Genomic DNA, 21026 nt, shown 5'->3' on the forward strand with positions numbered 1-21026 from the left:
AACAAAATAAAAAACATTCTGTACTGAATCCATTTGTTATCCGACAATCTGGCTTTCACCAGTTTGCATGAGCTTTCCTTCCCTGGTTAGGAGTATCAGAGTTGGAAAAAGGTAATATAAATATTTCAGCTTCTCTTGAGAAAGTTGAAAATGCTACAGTAGATGCAATCCAAGCCATGCAAATAGAAATCACGTCTTTATCCCGAGTAACATTACAAACTCACATGGCCCTAGATTACTTATTAGCAGTGCAAGGAGGTGTATGCACTTTACTTAATGATACCTGTTGCTTTTATGTCAATCAGAGTATGGAAGTAGAAAAAGATGTAAATCAAAATACAAAACCAATTACAAATTTTACATAAGGTAGCGGAAGAAAAACCTTTTTACTGGTAGGGTTGGTTACCAAACACTGAAGGATGGTTTGGAAATATTTTATTCTTTTCTTATTAGTTATGGTAGTTGTCTATGTAATAGTACAATTGGCTTTTTGTTGTTTAAAATTAAGTTGTAAACAATTGGAAACTGGAATTGAAGGAATAATTCACAATGAAGTAAAACAAATGTTCTTAGAATTGGAATTAGGGGAAAAGAGACACGATGAAGAGTTCAAGAGGCTTGCTATGATAATTAATTAATTACTGTTCAGTTGCTGAAGCCCATAAAGAATTACTGAAACATGTAAAAATCATGATCAACTAAAACACTAGAGGCAAGAATGGATGATGGGACAGCATGGCCCACGCAGTGATCGATCCTGGGCATCTGCAGCCCTTCTACTGTACTCTAGGTATTCAAGAAAATGATGGTGTGAAACAAAGTCTGAGAGTATTCTCTTTTTTCCAAGACAGAATCAAGTTGCGATTCTATATTGTTCAATCAACTTTAAATGAATCAACTCAAGATAAGCAGAAGACTTCAAGCTGTCTAGCAAAGTCACTGAAGACTTCAATGAGAACTAGGGAGAACATTTACCTCATGCCACTCTGACTGCAGATACCCATTCCATTAAGCACTGCTGCCACCACCACCCTCCCCCACTCTGCCCTTTCATGGCCCAAGTAGGCTAAAATTGGCCCATACTTGCAGATGCTGTAGAGGACTCAAAGCAAACATTCCACTGCAGATGGAATGATTTAAGGACAACACACAGTCGCTTCTATTAGTAATGGTCTAAGTGACCAATTAGATATTAATAGCATCAAGTGAAAAGAGAGAATTGGCCATTTCACTTAAACTATTTTGATTCCTTTTAAGTCTGGCAGTACTGATCTCGGTGGAATCACACTACTGATGCTATAACATTAGAAGGTTAGTAGCAGGACATTAAACAGCTTAGAACTACCTTTAAAAAAACCCACAGCAGATTACAGATAAATAAAGGAAATATTGCTAACTCTGCTCAGAGAACGAATAAATAAGTCACAACTAAAATAAAATCTCACATTTTACAACCTTAAGGAGAGGGCATATCTCTCAAAACTAACACTGATTCAATAACATAGCATGCTATAAGTTAAATTGCTTTCTTAAGGATGCTCATAAATAATCACTATGTTGTAAATAATAAATACAATTGAAATATACTCAAGAGCTAGTGGCAAAATAGCTCTATAAGTAGAGGATGCATGTACATTTACCCATAAAAATAAATTAGTTAACTAATATAATTTCAGTATTTGTGTGTTTACTATTTTAACTGTAAAATAATAACTCAGAAGTGAGTTTAAAAAATGGTATGCACACAGACACAAACAACAGATCAACCACTTCACATGAATCTTTGCAGGGTTTTTCTGGGGAAAAAATTGTGCTCTAAAGGTAAATATTCTATACTTCTCTTTAGAAAAACAGAAAACAAGAACTATTGTGCAAATAGACCAATCTTTAATCAACTTACTGCTCACATACTTCCTTACACACTAATAGTTTATCCTTACTATAGCTACAAAGCTAATCAAGTTAAATAGCCAAAGGAATAACTTCCGATTTGATTGGTTACTTCTTACACTTTTCTTTGATACGCTACTAATATAATTCAAATGCAAACTAGAACACTATAAGAGGTAGGGAAAAGCATAGTGAAAGGGAATATGGAAAAGAGAAGGTCAAGTTACTCTATACAGGCTGCTGTATTAAGGAAATCCTGTCAATTTAGGCACCTGTAGCCTATACACAATCTACCTGCATAAGTAGCATTAAAGCAAGACTAAGAGGAATAACTTAAGAACTATACAATAATGGTGTTATGATATGGAGTCCTATTTGGCTCTACATATTCATAAGCAATAGCCTAAAAAGCATTTTGTTTATTGCAACATTAACTAAAGCATACCCTCATCTCCCCTTATTCCTTGTCTTTGCATCATGCTGTTAGAATTGTTTGTGGGGCTGCTGATTAACTGATCCTGTTCCTGTTTTGGTTTCTTTGTTTTGCTTCCCCCCCCCCCCTTTTAACAAGTATTGTAAAACTCAATTAATTCTCCAATCCAGTTCATCATGCTGTCAGACAACAATACTTGTCCCATCAAGACATAGCCTAAGGGGAATTTAGGCTGCTCTAGTGAAAGAGAGAATAACTATACAATTAGAAATTGCCAAACATGCTGATCTTCCTATAACACACACAGCAGATTCACTAGACCACTATCACCACCAGCAGCCCCCCCCCCAAAAAAAAAAACAAACCAACAAATTTTTTTTTTTTTTAATAAAACTGTCCTCATACAATATAGCCCAGAGCCCAGTGTAAGAATGTAATTTGATCAGGATACCCGGGATTCTAGTTATAGCTGCACCAATTTATACAAGTAAATTCCTTTTTAAACCAGTTTGTAAACAATAAGAACCATAGTTTATGCCTATTACCTTAGAAAGTTTTCTCAGTTACAATCATCACAATAATTTTATCCAGAAAATTACACTCTATGCCTATTTCCAAACTGTTCTAGCTTTACTACAGCTGACTAGAAGTAGAAACTGATAGGTTATGTGATAAAAAGCTTGTCTCCACAACCACAAAAGAGCACAGAGGCACAACAACAGCTGAGGGAACCCTAATAACCCAGGCAAAGAAATAAGCTCTCTGCTCTGGCCCCTCCCAGGAAGGCCTCAGCCCCATAGGCCAGGATGGTAACTCATCCCAATGAGTCAACAGGAACAGCTCTTCAGAGCACCTCACAGACTGGGAGGGGGTTACTACCTAGCACTATGGGACACATTATAAGATGCAGGGGGAAGAGCATTACAGGATGTTTAGGGGAGGAACCAAAGGCAGGGAAAGGGATGGATCTAGGTGATTTGGGGAGGCGTAAGTGTAGGAAAATAGAGGAGTTAGGGAATAAGAAGAGCTGGTCATGTGTAAACAGTCAGTATGCTTGTCGGGCCATGCTCTGTGCCTGATCAATGCAGTTTCTCCCATCTTATTATTAAATTCCATTTCTAACTCTTTTCCTGGGTGAAGCACTCCCTGTTCTGTGTGCATGTGTGTGCCAGCAACTGGAGTGAGTGTGGGGGTGTGAGTGACTGCATGATTGCTAGTGAAAATCAAGCCAGACTAGCCAGCAAGTAGGTTAAGTGGCTTGGGAGGTGATGGTGGTGATGGGGTGCGTGTGCATGTCCATCCGTCCCTGAGGATGAGGCATCTGGAGGAGTTTGCTACTGGAGGGACAAGAGGGTCCAGGCCAGCTACCAGAGAGATATCAGGTTTGGGGGTAAACTGACAGACTGACCCATATTGCTCTCTCTGTCTGTCTCTGTGGGAGAACAAGGATCCGGGGCCAGCTACTGGATGGAATACATGTCTAAGCCCAACTACTGGAGGGATCCACATTCTGTTTATATAAAATCATAGAACAGCCCAGGTCGGAATGGACCTCAAAAGATTATCTGGTCTAACCTTCTGTGGGAAAGGGAGCCTAGATGAGATTATCTAGCAGCCTGTCCAATTGCATCTTAAAAACCTCCAGCAATGGGGACTCCACCACATCCCTGGGGAGGTTGTTCCTGTGAATGATTGTTCTCACTGTAAAAAATGTCTTTCTTATGTCGAGATGAAACCTCTCCTGGTGCAACTTGTACCTGTTGCCCCTCATCTTCTCCATGTGGCTCCTTGTGAAGAGAGCCTCCGTCCTCTTTGTAGCCGCCCTTTAAGTACTGGAATACTGTGATGAGGTCCCCCCGAGCCTTCCCTTCTCCAGGGAGAAAAGACCTAACTCCTTCAGTCTTTCCTCATAGGGCAGGCTCTCCAGCCCTTTGATCATCTTCATGGCCCTCCTTTGGATCCTCTCCAGTCTGTCCACATCTTTCTTGAATTGTGTGGACAAGAACTGGACACAGTACTCCAGGTGCAGCCTGACAAGTGCTGAGTAAAGTGGGATGATGACGTCTCCATCTCTGCTAGTAATGCCCCTGCAGATGCAGCCCAGAATCTGATTTGCCTTTGTTGCTGCAGCGGCGCACTGCTGACTCATGTTCAGCTTGTTGTCCACCAGGAACCTCAGGTCCCTTTCAGCAAGGCTGCTCCCCAGCCACACAGATCCCAGCCTGTACTGGGCTCTTTGGTTATGTCATCCCAGGTGCAGGACCATGCACTTGTCTTTGTTAAACCTCATACTGTTCTTGCTAGCCCACTCTTCCAGCCTGTCCAGGTCTCTCTGCAAGATGTCTCTCCCTTCTGATGTGTCCACCTCACCACCCAGTTTGGGGTCATCAGCAAACTTGGTGAGGGTGCTTTCAAGCCCATCGTCCAGATCATTTATGAAGATGTTGAACAGCGTGGGGCTCAGTATCAATCCCTGGGGGACCCCACTTGTGACAGGCTGCCAGCCTGAGCAAAAAACATTGATCACCACCCTCTGAGTGCCGCCTGTTAGCCAATTTCCTACCCATCTCGCATACCACCCATCCCGTCTGTATCTTGCCAGTTTGTCTAGGAGAAGGCTGTGGGAAACAGTGTCACACACTTTGCTGAAGTCCAGGTAAACAACATCCAGTGCTCTCCCCATGTCGACAGAAGATGTTATTTTGTTGTAGGTGGTGATCAGGTTAGTCTGGCATGATTTGCCTTTGGTAAATCTGCTGGCTTTTCCCAATCACCTGCTTCATTAGGTTTGTGATAGTTTCTAGGAGGACTCGTTCCATTACTTTCCCAGGGACTGAAGCGAGACTAATGGGCCTGCAGTTTCCTGGGTCCTCTTTAGGAACTTCTTGTAGATGGGTGTGACATTTGCCCTCTTCCAGTCATCAAGGATATCCCCTGATCTCCACGACTTTTCAAAGATTATAGACAGTGGCCTTGCAACAATGTCAGCCACTTCTCTTAACACCCTGGGATGGATTCCGTCCGGGCCCATAGATTTATACAGGTTGAGCCCTTGCAAGAGGCCACAGACCAGCCCTTCCTCCGCTACTGGTGGGTCGACACATGCATTGTCGTAGCTACTTGATCTTGTGATCTGGGGTCCAGTTATACCACTATATTTCCCACTACCGGACCTGTGACCAGTACCCCTTGCTCCTGACCCCTGGTAATATGCTTAGCATAACTAATGCCATTTTATAGGGCAAACAGCCATTCTCTGTGACCTAGCTGATCACATATCAGGCCCTGAAGGTCCTTTGCACCAGACAGATTTCTTCTTCCCCTCCCTATTGGCCTCAAGGTTCTTGGGCACCAGGCGGAAGTCAAGCAAGCGGGGCAGAAGGCTGGCTTGGCTGAGCAGGGATCTTCTTCTAGAGCTTAGGCAGAAAAGGAAAGTGTATGGACATTGGAAGTAAGGACAGGCGACACGGGAGGACTACAGAGATGCTGTTTGCCACTGTAGGGAGAAAATTTGTGAGGCCAAAGCTCGATTAGAGTTCAAGCTGGCCAGCACTGTGAAGGACAACAAAAAGGCTTTTTAAAATATGTTAACAGCAAAAGGAGGATCAGAGATAACATTGGTCCATTACTTGATGAGGTCAGTCACCTCACAAATAGGGACGTAGACAAAGCAGAAACATTTAATGCCTTCTTCACCTCTGTCTTTAACACCGATGATGGGCCCTGGGACCCCCGGAGCCCTGTGTTGGAAGACCGTGACTGGGGGGGATAATAAAATCCCAGCCGACTCTGAACTTGTTTGAGACTTGCTGCTCCAGCTGGATGCACATAAGTCTATGGGGCCGAATGGGATTCATCCCAGGGTACCGAAAGAGCTGGCCGATGTCATCGCAGGACCTCTCTCCATTATTTTTCAACAGTCTTGGGAGTCTGGAAAGGTCCCAGTCAACTGGAAGCTAGCAAATGTTGTCCCAACAAGAAGGGCAAGAAGGAAGACCCTGGTAATTACAGGCCTGTCACTCTCACTTCAGTGCATTATGGAGAAGGTCATTCTGGGAGTTATTGAAAAACACTTGAGAGACAATGCAGCCATTGGTCATAGCCAGCACGGGTTCACGAGGGGAAAGTCCTGCTTAACTAACTTAATTTCCTTTTATGACAAGGTCACCCACCTAGTTGACCAAGGGAAGCCAGTAAACGTGGGGTTTTGGGATTTTAGCAAAGCTTTTGATACTGTCTCTCACAGTATCCTTCCGGACAAAACATCCAGCATACAGCTAGACAAGTCCATAATATGATGGATGAGCAATTGGCTGATGGGTCGGGCTGAAAGAGTTATAGTAAATGGGGTTACATCAGGCTGGCAGCCAGTCACCAGTGGGGTTCCTCAGGGCTCAATTTTAGGGCCAGTTCTCTTCAATGTTTTTATAAATGATCTGGATGCAGGAATCAAATGTACATTAAGTTTTCCAATGATACTAAACTAGGAGGAGCTGTGGCCTCCCTCGAGGGTAGAGAGGCCTTACAGAGAGTTTTGGACAGACTAGAGAGCTGGGCAATCACCAACCCTATGAAATTTAACAAGAGCAAGTGCTGGATTCTCCACCTGGGATGGGGTAATCCTGGGTATACGTACAGAAGCTGGAGAGCAGCCCCGCAGAAAGAAATCTGGGGGTTTGGGTTGATGGCAAGTTGAATATGAGTCAAGAGTGTGCCCTGGCAGCCAAAAGGGCCAACCATGTCCTGGGGTGCATCAAGCCCAGCATAGCTAGCTGGTCGAGGGAGGTGATTGTCCCACTCTATGCTGCACTGGTGTGACCCCACCTCGAGTCCTGTGTGCAGTTTTGGGCGCCTCAATATAAGAAGGACATCAAACTATTAGAGTGTGTCCAGAGGAGAGCGACCAAGATGGTGAAAGGCCTCAAGGGCAAGACTTAGGAGGAGCAGCTGAGGTCACTTGGCTTGTTCAGCTTGGAGAAGAGAAGGCTGAGGGGTGACCTCACTGCAGTCTACAACTTCCTCAAGGGGGGCAGCGGAGGGGGAGGTGCTGATCTCCTCTCTCTGGTGACCAGCGATAGGACACGAGAAAATGGAATGAAGCTGCGTCAGGGGAAGTGCAGATTGGACATTAGGAAAAGGTTCTTTGCTGAGAGGGTGGTCGGTCACTGGAACAGGCTCCCCAGGGAAGTGGTCACAGCACCAAGCCTGTCAGCGTTCAAGGAGCATCTGGATGACGCTCTTAGTCATATGGTTTAGTGTTAGGTAGTCCTGCGAGGAGCAGGGAGTTGGACTCGATGATCCTTATGGGTCCCTTCCAACTTGAGATATTCTATGATTCTACTCCTCTCCTTACAGGCCTTGAAGGTCCCAGGCACCTGGCCAACCAGGTGTTGTTGATGACCCCATCAGAACAGGGAAGCATAGCAGCACACAGAGCACAGTCTATAAAAATCAAGCAGCTACAAGTCCTAGGACTTAGACTGCAGCTGCTGCTGGGCAGCAAAACCTGGTAGCCAGGGACACCTCCACCATCATCTGCTTCCTCTGAGGACTGAGTGAGCCACTTGTATTCTTTTATGTTTTTTTGAGTCTAGATTATGATTGTTATATTGATACAGCAAGCCAAGTATTAAGATTTGACCCAATCTACAGAGGGTCCATGTGATTAGAAACCATAAACTAAGCTGTTCTATAAAATTTTGTCCTTATGCTGATTCTGCTTATAGAAAACCTGTGCTACTCTGATCATAAAATTCTATGCCATGCTAATCATAAAGTTCTGTTAAAAAACAAAAATAAAGCTTTAATTGTAACTACAACTTAGTTCTATCATTCTGCCAAGGATCCCCAAAAGAACCTGTCTATCCCCATAGCGTCAGGTGACAGGACTTTTATCCTGAATAGCCAGAGAGGGGGGAACAGGATGAGGCCATTGGTGCTGTTTGTGTGAGTGCTGAGTGTTTCTGTCTGTGCTGATCTGTGGGGCCAGCCATGTGTATTGTATATACGTGTGTGTGTTTGTATCCCTACTGGGAACATATTCTCAGCTACTGGTTGAACCTGGTGGCATGGAGCTGTGTCAGTCTTGCCTCTATCAGACTGCTGGATTCAGTAACTCCGTAACATCAACAAATCAAAGAACATTCATATTAAATAGGATGAGCCTTTTCTGCTGTACAACAACAAAACAAAGAAATATTTATTTTATTCATCCCTTAATGTAACTATTGAGCTAAGTCCACCAGCTTATTTCAACTTGTTGGTCAGTATTCAAGTTTTCCTCACAAATATTCTCATCTCAACCACTAAGGTTTTACAAATGATTAGTGAAGCCTTTAGCGTGTTTGCACTTGCAGTTACTTATGACTGAAGAGAGGTATCGGCTAAAAAAGGCAGAAAGATGGTTTAAGGGACAAAAAGGCTAAACCAGTATATTTCAAGATCTGTTTATAACTAAATCCAGTGGCTACTGCCAGTCCAGGTTAAGGATTGCTGTTCCCAACTGCTATTTACCATAACACCTGCCTCCAATATATCCCCTACAAACACACATAAGAAGTACAAATCTTTCTTTGAAACAGGTTAGGCATTTGCTCAAATATACAGTTTAATATTTACTTAGAGAGGAAAACACCCCCATATCCCAAAATTCCTGTGCCACAGTTTGCCACCCTCTCAAAACACCCCCAGATCATTTCAGTAATTGGAGCCTAGGGTTTCTTAAGCAATCCCATATACAGCAGAATGACCAAAGGACAGAATTTCAGATTTTTTTTTAAATAAATATTTTTTTTCCAAACAACGAAGTCCATTTACAATTGAATTATACCCCATTGTTTTTACCTGGTTCATTTCCCTGAGAAACAAAGATATTTAAACTGTCAGAACCAAAAGGGAACTGGTTATATACATTTGGAGAGAGTCACTCCTTAAACCAGAGAGCAGTATGTAGGGTGAAGTCATCTAACTGCAGAATAAATCTATCTGTATTATAACTTTAGGAATGACAGATATAGTAGAGAATGTCAACATCTGCTAATCCTTCATTTGTTTCCACTGCACTGAAGTGGCAACTACATTTTTTTTTAAAAAAAAAAGACACTTACCAAGTGCACTTGTAGCATCCTCAAAAAGATTTGATTGAGAAATATCACCTGTTGTACTGCAAGAAAAAAAAAGTGCAATGTTAGTTACAAAACTTCAGAAAACTGTTTTGCTAAACAGAAGCAGCAGCTATAACTCTGTAGGCAGTTCCTTTTGTTTCTGTAAAATCAATATCCCTTTCATAAAAGATCTATCTATGACTTAATATGAGAATGCAACCAACAGAGGCAGTAGTTTCTGAGCTCTGCTTTGAGATCTTCTTGATCTTTCGGAATGGTTTAAGAACTCTTGAAAGAATTTCAGAGTATCTACTACCAGGTGAGAATAGCTCCAGGACATTGTGACTTCTAGCAAGCTCTAAGTTTCTAAGGAGCTCTGTCAGCTGTCCTTGATCAAAGGGTGCTTGAAGCATTGGTTCCAGCTGACCCCTAATTAGGGAGTCAAGCACCTTTTCAGCAGGTACTAGGGAGAGGTCTAGATAACTGCTGGCCCTAGAGTACAGTTAACAGACACAGCAGTTTGTGCACCATGATGCACAGGAGGCCAGGAATGGCCAAGGGCAGTTTACACACGATTAGCAATGTTGGTGATATGCCATAGGGCATGGTCCCCAACACCACCTGGAGCAACCGCCTCAGCACATCAGAGGCCTCAACTCAAACAGAGTTCCTGATGGAGAATGCAGCCCTGCAGGTCTTAGGCTGCAGGGAGTGCTGGGGAGGCCTCTTGCTGAGGCTGGAGCAGGGAGAGATAGTGTCCTTGCCTGCAGTGTTACCATAAGTCAGCAGATGAAAAACTCTCTAAGACTCAATTTGGAGTTTTAGAAAGCAGGCATTCTTTATTGCGGCGCCGGGTGCACAGGGGATCATTCCAACCTAATGTGTGCGCCGAATTGTTCAACTTCAGAAGTTATATACAATTAGAATATACATATTCATTAGATTTCCTGGTAATGATTAACATATTCATGTTACTTCCTGGAACTCATCAACATATGTAAAAGTCTTTAATGCATGCGCTCTTATGTTCATTGGTGGTCGTCAATAGTCTTCCTCACTGTGTCCTTTTGCTCACCTCTTCAATTTGGCATCCTTCAGTCTGAGTCATTCTTGTCTGTCTTAAAGGTTAACTTTAAAGGTTAACTACTGATGTATGGTTTGCCCTTGTTCTCTCCTATTACTGTTACAGGGTGTTATATATACTTCTGAACGCTGATGTTATCGTTCCCTCCTATTGTTTTGAGGACCTGGAGCTATACTTCTGAGTGCTGATGCTATCATTCCCTCCTATTCTTTTGAGGATCTGGAGCTTTTAAAGCTACAATCCTCACTACATTATTGGTTATGAATATATTGTAATTCTTTCAGATATTCTGTCTTAGCTGATAACTGTCGCATTATACACCAGATTCTAAGATATAAAATTAATATCAGTAATAAGCGTAATACAATTAGGATTATCAGAATAACGATTGGATGGAGCATCAAGTTCAGGATTCCTGTTGCAGTTGGTGACCAGCCCAGAAGAGTTTCCCACCAATGATATTCTCCATCCTTCTTCACCCTTTCCAAGATATGTCGTATTTCTTCCGCATCATGATGTACAGTAATTAAGTTCTGTGTCCTTTGTCTCAAACTCGTTCTAGTACTTGGCACAAATCGTTATGTTGTAGCAACTTTTTCACTAATGTGAGATTCCAATGGGGGTAGGTAACAAATCTTCGTTTAGTGTATAATTGGATTGTAGTAACTGATAAGAGGTAACAGGAGCAGTATAGTTAAAATCACATCCCATAATGTTAGTAAAGTTGCAAACACATATATTTGAATGGTTGTTAGTATCTACTTTAACATTATCTATAAATATAAAATCACAAAAGGTTCTCATACAAACACATCCCTTTCCAATATATACAAGCGTAGTTTCGAGCATTTCATCGGGATGCACTTCAAAATGACAGACGTTTTGCTCAGTGTCAAGGCACACGTCTTGGGCTTTAATGGTGTTACTTTCACAAAGAAATCCTTGTTGTTCCCGTACAATACATGTACTAACATCAACAGTCTGCCATTTGTTTCCGTTTCGTTGGGCCCATACCCTATGTTCTAATGGATAGATTATAGCTCCGTTGTGATTTAATCCTAATGCAATGATTGGGTATATGGTGTATACCGCAGCATTATGAACTGTTAAAAGCTGTGGTCTTATTGTTGACGGGACCAAAAGTGAAATTAACTAAGTACCACGAGGATTGGAATTCTTTCTCAAATTTAGTTGCATTATCCCAAATTACCTTTCGAATTTCGGTGGGTAGGGTGCCCTCTTCCCCTTCTCTTATAATTGCCGCTACCGTAGTTTACATCCACAATTGAGCCTGGACACAACTAAGGGCTAGAGAAATGTTCTTTTGGGCTGTAACAAGATTTGAAACGGTCCTTTCCATTTTTCAGAAGTCCAGGATTTGATGTATACTCAATCTCCAGGCTGGAATGGATGCACTGGGGAATCAAGACCTAGAGATTCATTTAAGACTACATACTTATTTAGTTTTCGTAAAACTTTCCCGAGAGCAATCAAGTAATTTCTTGCATCATTCTCCCCTTGTATTCGCATCTCTCCTGGCAGTCCAGGTGTTTGGTACGGTCGTCCATACATCAATTCATACAGGCTGAAATGCTGTCTACCTCGTGGTTGGACTCTAATTCTTAACAAAGCTAGAGGCAAGGCCTGTGTCCAATTCATCGAGGTTTCCTGACATATCTTACTTAACTGAGTCTTGAGGGTATAATTCATTCTTTCTACTTTACCACTAGATTGAGACCTATAAGGGGTATGTAAATCCCAACTAATACCTAACAGTCTGCTTATTTCGGTAACTACTTTGGCTATAAAATGTGGACTTCTATCTGATGACATCCCTAAAGGTACTCCAAATCTTGGAATTATTTCTTTTAATAATATTTTTACTACTTCTTTTGCTTTATTGGTGCGACATGGAAAGGCCTCAGGCCAACCTGTATACGTATCCACGAGGACCAACAAATACTTTAGCCCTCCTTTTCTTGGCAATTCAGTAAAATCTATTTGCCAATATTCCCCAGGTGCCTGTCCCTCAGTAGTTTTTCCAAATTGAATTTTATTCTGCATTTTTGGGTTGTTTTTACAACATAGCTCGCATCTTTGTGTAACTGATCTTATAGTTTCCACCATGTTTCTACTACTAACTGACTTTTGTAGATATTTTAACAAATTTTCAGTTCCCCAATGTACAGCGTTGTGTTCCTCCTTTACTAAATTATTCATGAGCGAATGAGGTATTACTACTAAACCTGTAGGTGTAACCGCCCATCCATCTTCCCGTTTTTCTGCTCATAAAGTTTTGATTAGTTTTAATTCTTGCTTATCATAAACGGGGTTTTTCTGTAGGGGGATTCTTTTCTCTGGCACTATAGCTAGTACTTTCTTCCCTATGCCTTTTTCTGCAGCCCGCTTTGTGGCCAAATCAGCCAGCTTATTTCCTCGCTTCTGAGCGGTTTGTCCCGACTGATGAGCTTTACAATGCATAATAGCTACACCAGCCGGAGCCTTTATGCTCTCCAGTAGGCTCAAGATCTCTTCTTTATGCTTTATCTCCATACCTTGTGAGGATAACAATCCTCTTTCCTTCCAAATTGCTCCATGTGCATGTACTACTCCAAAAGCATATTTAGAATCTGTCCAAATATTCACACACTTATTTGCACTTAACTGTAGAGCTTGGGTGAGAGCTATCAGTTCTGCCTTCTGAGCTGACGTCTTGATGGGCAGCGCTTGTGCTTCCACCACCGTTTCGACGGTGGTGATTGCATATCCTGATACCCGCTTTCCTTCTTTCATAAAGCTGCTACCATCTGTGTATAGCTCCCAATCCGGATTCTGCAAGGGAACCTCCTTTAAATCAGGTCTGCTTGAATAGACTTCCTCAATGGTCTGCAGACAGTCATGTTCCAGTTTGCCGCCGCCTTGTCGAGTTGAGAGAAACATGGCAGGGTTGATCACAGTAGTAGTCTTTAAAGTCACGTCATCTGGTTCTATTAATATCACTTGATATTTTAGCATCCTACTAGGAGACAACCAACGCCCACCCTTCTGGTCCAACACTGTGGTCACCATGTGTGGAACATAAACAGTTATCTTTTGTCCCACAGTAAGTTTTCGAGCCTCCTGTATTAATAACACTGTTGCAGCTACTGCCCTTAGACAACTCGGCCATCCTTGGCTCACCGGATCAAGTTGTTTAGAAAAGTAGGCCACAGCCCTTTTATATTCTCCCAACCGCTGGGTTAAAACTCCAAGGGCCATTGCTTGTCTTTCATGAGTAAACAGTTCAAATGGCTTTTCTAAATTAGGCAGTCCCAGAGCTGGGGCTTTCATAAGTGCTCTTTTGAGTTGAATGTATGCATTTCGATCTTCATTTGTCCATTGCAGGGGACCTTTTGATGACTTCAATAATTCATACAAGGGTTTTACCATCAGTCCATAGTTAACAATCCATAATTGTCTCTGTCCCCTCAGAACTTCAAAGCCCAAATATATTACAGTTTCCTGTGCAATTTGGGCCTTTCCTTTCAACGCTCGGTAACCACTAAGTCCGAGGAAATTTAATAAACTGACTGTCAGTTCCAATCATTCCTCTCGGGAGTTCCCAGCTATTAGTATATCGTCGACATACTGTAGCATTACTCCCTTTCTATTTTCTTGTCTCCATAATATACTGGGTTTTCGTTCCAGTCTCAGGATTTTCCCATTCAATGGCAAACAATTCCTGGCTTCCGGAATCAAGTGGGACGCAGAAAAAGGCATGTTTTAAATCTAAAACTGTAAACCACCCCTGATCCTCAGTGAGTGCAGTTAATAGTGTATACGGATTTACCACTACCGCATGTATATCTATCTTGGACAATTTGATTTACTGCTCTCAAATCCTGGACTAATCTGTAAGATTTTCCATCAGCTTTCTTAACAGGTAAAATCGGAGTATTATACTTAGATTCACATTCTCTTAATAACCCATATTTCAAAAACTTTTGTATAATAGGTACCAATCCAAGTTTAGCTTCTAATTTTAAGGGATACTGTTTCAGTCTTACTGGTGCTGATCCTGGTATAAGGTCTATCCTTACGGGTTCAGCCCTCTTTGATTTTCCGGGTATTTCTCCTGCCCAGGCGACAGGAATCACTGCATTCTCAACTTCAGCCAGGATTTTTCTTTCCACCTGCTCAATTTCCTGCAATAATAATATTGAAGCTTGGACAAATTTAGATTCTGGCATTGACACTTCTACTTCTCCATTTTTGAATTTTATTTCAGCTTCTAATTTTTCTAATAAATCTTGGCCTATTAAAGGTTTTGGTGCACCTGGTAGATACAAAAACTGATGCGTTACCCATTGTTTTCCAATTTTAAATTTTAAGGGTTTAAAGAAAGGTCGTGTCTCTGACTTTCCTGTCGCACCAATAATTCTCACAGTATCATATCCTAACTCATGTCTCTTCGTGTTCAAAGCCGAATAGGTGGCCCCTGTATCGACCAAACATTCTATTTCAGTTTCATCTTCCCCCAGCTTAATTTTAACCAGAGGCTCTGCTGGGGAAGATTCCTCCGGTCTTCTTCAATCCCTTGCCTCTACGGCTAACACGGGAGTGTCTTGTTCCCCAAATTTCTGCAAAAATGGGCACTCTCGTTTCCAGTGCCCCTTTCTTTTACAATAAACACAGTGTCTCTCCTATTGGGAACCTTGGGAATCCTCTACCACGTCCTCTTCCTCGATAAACACCTCTAAATCCTCCCCTGGGTCCTTCTCGAGGTCCATAAGTTCTTCCTAGTACCGCAATCAGTCTAGCATTTCCCTTTTCTTTCTGCTGATCTCTGTTCCTATAAACCACCCAAGCCACATCCAACAATTTTCCCAGGTTCCTGGCATCTGCTCCTTGTAATTTCTGCAGCTTTCTTCGGATATCATCAGCAGACTGCCCGATAAACAAAGTTGCTAACTGATTCTTTCCTTCCTCTGATTCAGGATCCAGAGTGGTATATTTCCAAGTAGCTTCTTTCAATTTCTTTAGGAAATCAGTGGGAGACTCCTTTCTATCCTGCTTAACCTTGTATAGTTTTGACCAATTTATCGCTTTTGGTATAGCATTTTTATACCAAACAGAACCCACTTCTGATATTGCATTAATAACAATTTCTGCCCATTATCATTAGGATCCCAGCCAGGATAATGTCCCTGCCGCTATTTGGGCTTCAACCTGAGTCCTTGACGTCTTACGAATCATCTCCCTCTCTGTACTATCAAACAATACTTGCATAATAACTTCAATATCTTTCCAATCTGGATCCTGAGTTTTTATTATCATTTCAAAAGCACTAGCCACTCGATCCGAATCGTCCCTATAACTACCGGCAGCTATTTTCCAATTATTTAAATCTGTAATCGAAAAAGGCACTTTCACTACAACCGAACCTTCATTCCCTACTGCTTGTCTTAACGGAGCTTGCAACGCGGTTCCCTGTCGATTCCGAGTTCTCCTTGCCACCGGCATGGCCCCTGCAGTGTCTCTCTTGGACTCATCGTTCAATCCACCCTCTGCCCCAAAGGGCTCACGTTCATGATTCTGAGGTCTTTGCCTCAACCCTGGAGCCACTAACATCTCTAAATCCTCTTCCTGCTCATTCTGGGTCAACTTCAAACATCTCTGTCCAATACTACATGCCGAACAACACCTTTTTAACACTTTCCCTTTTTCTCTCTCTCGCTTATCCTTTTCCAATGCCAATACCAAAGGATCAGTTGGGGCCAAATTGATTCCACACTTCTTTTGCCACTCGGGATGCTGCCTTAATGTAAAGAACATATCAGCATACAATACCTCATCCCATTTTCCTTCTCTCCTTAGAAACAACATTAGTTTTAACAGAGTATTATAATTCAAAGTACCATTCCTTGGCCACTTTTCTCCATCTTCTAGTTTATATAGTGGCCACCATTGATTACAATACTTAATTAGATCATCCCTTTTTGCGACCCCACCAGGGGATCCTGCAATTTGTTTCCAATGTATTAAAATACAACCCAAAGGTGATTTCTTTAAAATTCCCCCACCCGTGGATGATCCGGCGCCCATTTTATACATGGGGAATCACACACACACAAACAAGTCTTTCATACAACACCACAAATAACCGGTCACTATGACAAACAGACGAACTATAAGAAACAGACAAAATGCTTACAGTAATAGACAAGTTCTTACAGTATTTGTTACCGCGGTTGCTCTTAACATTTACCTTGAGCGGGAATTCCAATCCCTTTTAAACCAAACGGGGATTTTAACCCCTTCCAAACCAAACGGGGACGTTTAACCCCTACCAAATGGGAACCAGCCCCTGCTCAAGTCCCAAATCCAACCCTGTGGAGCTTTCACTGCGTCTGACGGGCAGGTATCCAAATTTCCGAAAGAATGCCTTAATACTCACAAAACAATGTTCTTCGTTCAGGGGCTCTTTGGTCTGGGGATCGGGAAAAATCCTCTCCGAGAATCCCTCGGTGCCGGCTGAGGTTCCGCAATCCCAGGATCTGTTGAGGCTCAAGAGCAGTGTCCCATCTGGGTCGCCAAATCTGTTACCGTAAGTCGGCAGATAAAAAACTCTCTAAGACTCAATTTGGAGTTTTAGAAAGCAGGCATTCTTTATTGCGGCGCCGGGTGCAAAGGGGATCATTCCAACCTAATGTGCGCGCCGAGTTGTTCAACTCCAGAAGTTATATACAATTAGAATATACATATTCATTAGATTTCCTGGTAATGATTAACATATTCATGTTACTTCCTGGAACTCATCAACATATGTAAAAGTCTTTAACGCATGTGCTCTTATGTTCATTGGTGGTCGTCAATAGTCTTCCTCACTGTGTCCTTTTGCTCACCTCTTCAATTTGGCGTCCTTCAGTCTGAGTCATTCTTGTCTTTCTTAAAGGTTAACTATTGATGTATGGTTTGCCCTTGTTCTTTTCCTATTACTGTTACAGGGTGTTACATATACTTCTGAGCACTGATGCTATCATTCTCTCCTACTCTTTTGAGAACCTGGAATTATACTGCTGATGCTATCAGCAGGAGATGTGCACTGGTGGAGGACCTGTGTTGCTAAGTAAAGGAACTGTAGTAGGAGATCAGACAACTGCACAGCATCAGAGATAATGAGAAAAAGATTAAGAGAATCTTCTCGGAGATCCTGCAGAGACAAGAGCCCAAACTCCCAACTGTACTGAAGGAGGGGCAGCCAGAGTCTGTGCTTATCAAGTTGGGAAATGGAGACTCCCAAGATGGCAAAGGCTGGAAGCTTGTGACTTCTGGCACCAGGAGGACAACTCCTGCTCCACCAGCAGATTTGCAATTATAGAAGAGGTTCAGTGTTCTGGTTGACCAGTAGATGAGGGGCTGGGAGCTCTGTCCAATAAAGCATCATTTGGTGTAGCTCCTGTGGATACAGAGAAGATTAAACAGCTATCTACCTTGCCCGACTTCTCAGAGAATCCTTCTGTTGTGGGGTTGCTGAGGGTCGAAGAATGGCAGGTGCCGATTCCTACCAGGACGGTGCACCGGCGACAATATCGCACCAACCGAGACTCCCTGATTCCCATCCATAAGCTGATTCGGTAAATGGAGAGCCAAGGAGTAATCAGCAAGACTTGCTCACCCTTTCATACTTCCATATGGCCAGTGCAAAAGTCAGATGGAGGGTGAAGGCTAACAGCGGACTCCTGTGGCCTGAACGAAGTCACACCACCATTGAATGCTGCCATACCAGACATGCTAGAGCTCCAATACGAACTGGAGTCCAAGTCACCAAAGTGGTATGCCACAACTGATATCGCTAATGCATTTTTTCTCAATCCCTTTGGCAGCAGAGTGCAGGCCACAGTTTGCTTTCACTTGGAGGGGCGTCCAGTACACCTGGAACCGACTGCCCCAGGGGTGGAAACACAGCCCCACCATTTGCCATGGACTGATTCAGACTGCACTGGAACAGGGTGAAGCTCCGGAACACCTGCAATATGTTGATGACATCATTGTGTGGGGCAACACAGCAGAGGAAGTGTTTGAGAAAGGGAAAAGAATAATCCAGATTCTTCTGAAAGTTGGTTTTGCCATAAAAAGAAGCATGGTCAAAGGACCTGCACAGGAGATCCAGTTTTTAGGAATAAAATGGCAAGATGGGTGTCATCAGATCCCAATGGATGTGATCAGTAAAATAACAGCCATGTCTCCACCAACTAGCAAAATAGGAACACAATCTTTCTTAGGCATTGTGGGTTTTTGGAGAATGCATATTCCAAGTTATAGTCTGATCGTAAGCTTTCTCTATTTAGTGACCCAGAAGAAGAACAGTTTCGAATGGAGCCCCGAGCAGCAACAAGCCTTTGAACAAATTAACCAGGAGATAGTTCGTGCAGTAGCCCTTCAGCCAGACCAGACAGGACAAGATGCGAGAAACATACTTTACACTGCAGCCAGGGACCATGTCCCCACCTGGAGCCTCTGGCAGAAAGCACCTGGAGAGGCTTGAGGTCGACCTCTAGGGTTTTGGAGCTGGGGATACAGAGGATCTGAGGCCCGCTATACTCCAACTGAAAGAGATACTAGCAGCACATGAGGCGGTTTGACATGCTTCAGAAGTAGTTGGTACTGAAGCACAGCTCCTCTTGGCACCTCAATTGCACTGTTCACACAATGGGCTCAAAAACAGAAACTCCGACTGCCCAAGAATCCTGGAAGGGATCATGGACTGGCCAGAAAGACGAAACCTGGGAGTGTCGCCAGAGGAGGTGACTCATGCTGAAGAGGCCCCACTGTATAATAAATTACCAGAAAATGAGAAGCAAAATGCCCTGTTTACAGAATGGATCCTGTCGTACTGTGGGAAAACATTGGCGGTGGAAAGCAGCTGTGTGGAGTCCTACACGACAAGTCGCAGGAACTGCTGAAGGAAAAGGTGAATCGAGCCAGTCTGCAGAAGTGAAAGCCATCCAGCTGGCTTTAGCTATTGCAAAACAAGAAAAATTGCCAGTGCTCTATCAAAGCACTGACTCATTGTCGTGGTTTAACGTGGCAGGCAGCTAAACACCACACAACCGTTCGCTCCCTCCCTCCCAGTGGGATGGGGGAGAGAATCAGAAAGACAATTTAATAGGACGGAAAAGGAAGGGAAAATAATAATAATGATAAAAGAATATTCAAAACAAGTGATGCACAATGCAATTGTTCACCACCTGCCAAACGATGCCCAGCCAGTTCCTGAGCAGCGGCCACGCCCCCCTGGCCAACTCCCCCCAGTTTATATACTGAGCATGATGTCATATGGTATGGAATACCCCTTTGGCCAGTTTGGGTCAGCTGTCCTGATTGTGCACCTCCAGCCTTCTCACTCGGTAGAGCATGGGAAGCTGAAAAGTCCTTGGCTAGTGTAAGCATTACCTAGAAACAACTAAAACATCGGTGCGTTATCAACATTGTTCTCATCCCAAATCCAAACCACAGCACTGTACCAGCTACTAGGAAGGAAATTAACTCTATCCCTGCCAAAACCAGGACAGTATCCACCCCTTATTCTATACCGTCTACATCATGTTCAAGTCCCATATTTTTCAGTACATTTCCATTAATCACCACCCCTTTTCCTGCTTTTTTTTTTTATATATATATACACACACAGATATCATTCCCTTAGTCTATGGACCATCCCTCTAAAATGTTCGGTGAGTTCATTTAGTCCATGACTTCAGGCTCCATCTGTCGTAATAATCTTCCAGGATAGGAAAGATGGAGATGGTATGTGGGGTTGGATTGTTTCATGTTGAAGTCAGTTCTGGTACCATCATCACCGTGCTTTGCTTGGTTTCACTGAAGTTATTCTTCATTAGTCTGGGTGATTCTTATTGTAATAACATTAGTATATCTGTGTATTATTAGTATAACTATTATAACTATAATTAGCACTTAACATCACATAATTCAGATCATTGGCTATTCTCACCCAAAATCAAATCCCCTTGAGGTACACATCGGACTTCCCCAGCCTTCCACCTTATATAACAAGTGCACCCAGGTCCTTGAGCAAAAGAAATCCCACGGATGGGTCTGCCTTTGCCCAAGGCAGGAATAACCCAATATCTTGCCACAATGCAGCAGCCCAGATGGGTTTGCCTTTGCGCTACCAGTTGCTCTGCTTCCATTGCTGCAACCACCCCCACAGGGCATTTGCCACCATCCATGAGTCAGTACAGAGAGAGAGCACTGGCCACTTTTCTCAGTCAGCAATGTCTAAAGCCAGCTGGATGGCCTTTACTTCTGCAAATTGGCTCGATTCACCTTCTCCTTCAGCACTTTCTACAACTTGTCGCATAGGACTCCATACAGCAGCTTTCCACCTCCGATGCTTTCCCACAAGACGACAGGACCCATCAGTGAACAGGGCATATTGCTTCTCATTTTCTGGTAGTTTACTATACATTGGAGCCTCCTCAGGACGCGTCACCTCCTCCTCTGGCGATATTCC

At 43.0% G+C, this 21026-nt stretch overlaps 1 protein-coding gene across 1 annotated transcript in view; it reads right to left on the reverse strand.

Moving 5' to 3' along the window:
- LOC143172029 (UV excision repair protein RAD23 homolog B-like) overlaps positions 1 to 21026 on the reverse strand; it is a 105208-nt gene that overhangs the window by 30336 nt on the left and 53846 nt on the right. The window contains exon 5 of the mRNA XM_076361249.1: positions 9430 to 9485. Coding sequence (XP_076217364.1) covers positions 9430 to 9485 — 56 coding nt within the window. The remainder of the gene's footprint in view (positions 1 to 9429; positions 9486 to 21026) is intronic.

Source organism: Aptenodytes patagonicus, chromosome W (genome assembly GCF_965638725.1).
Source record: "Aptenodytes patagonicus chromosome W, bAptPat1.pri.cur, whole genome shotgun sequence".
In the NCBI taxonomy this organism is placed as follows: domain Eukaryota; kingdom Metazoa; phylum Chordata; class Aves; order Sphenisciformes; family Spheniscidae; genus Aptenodytes; species Aptenodytes patagonicus.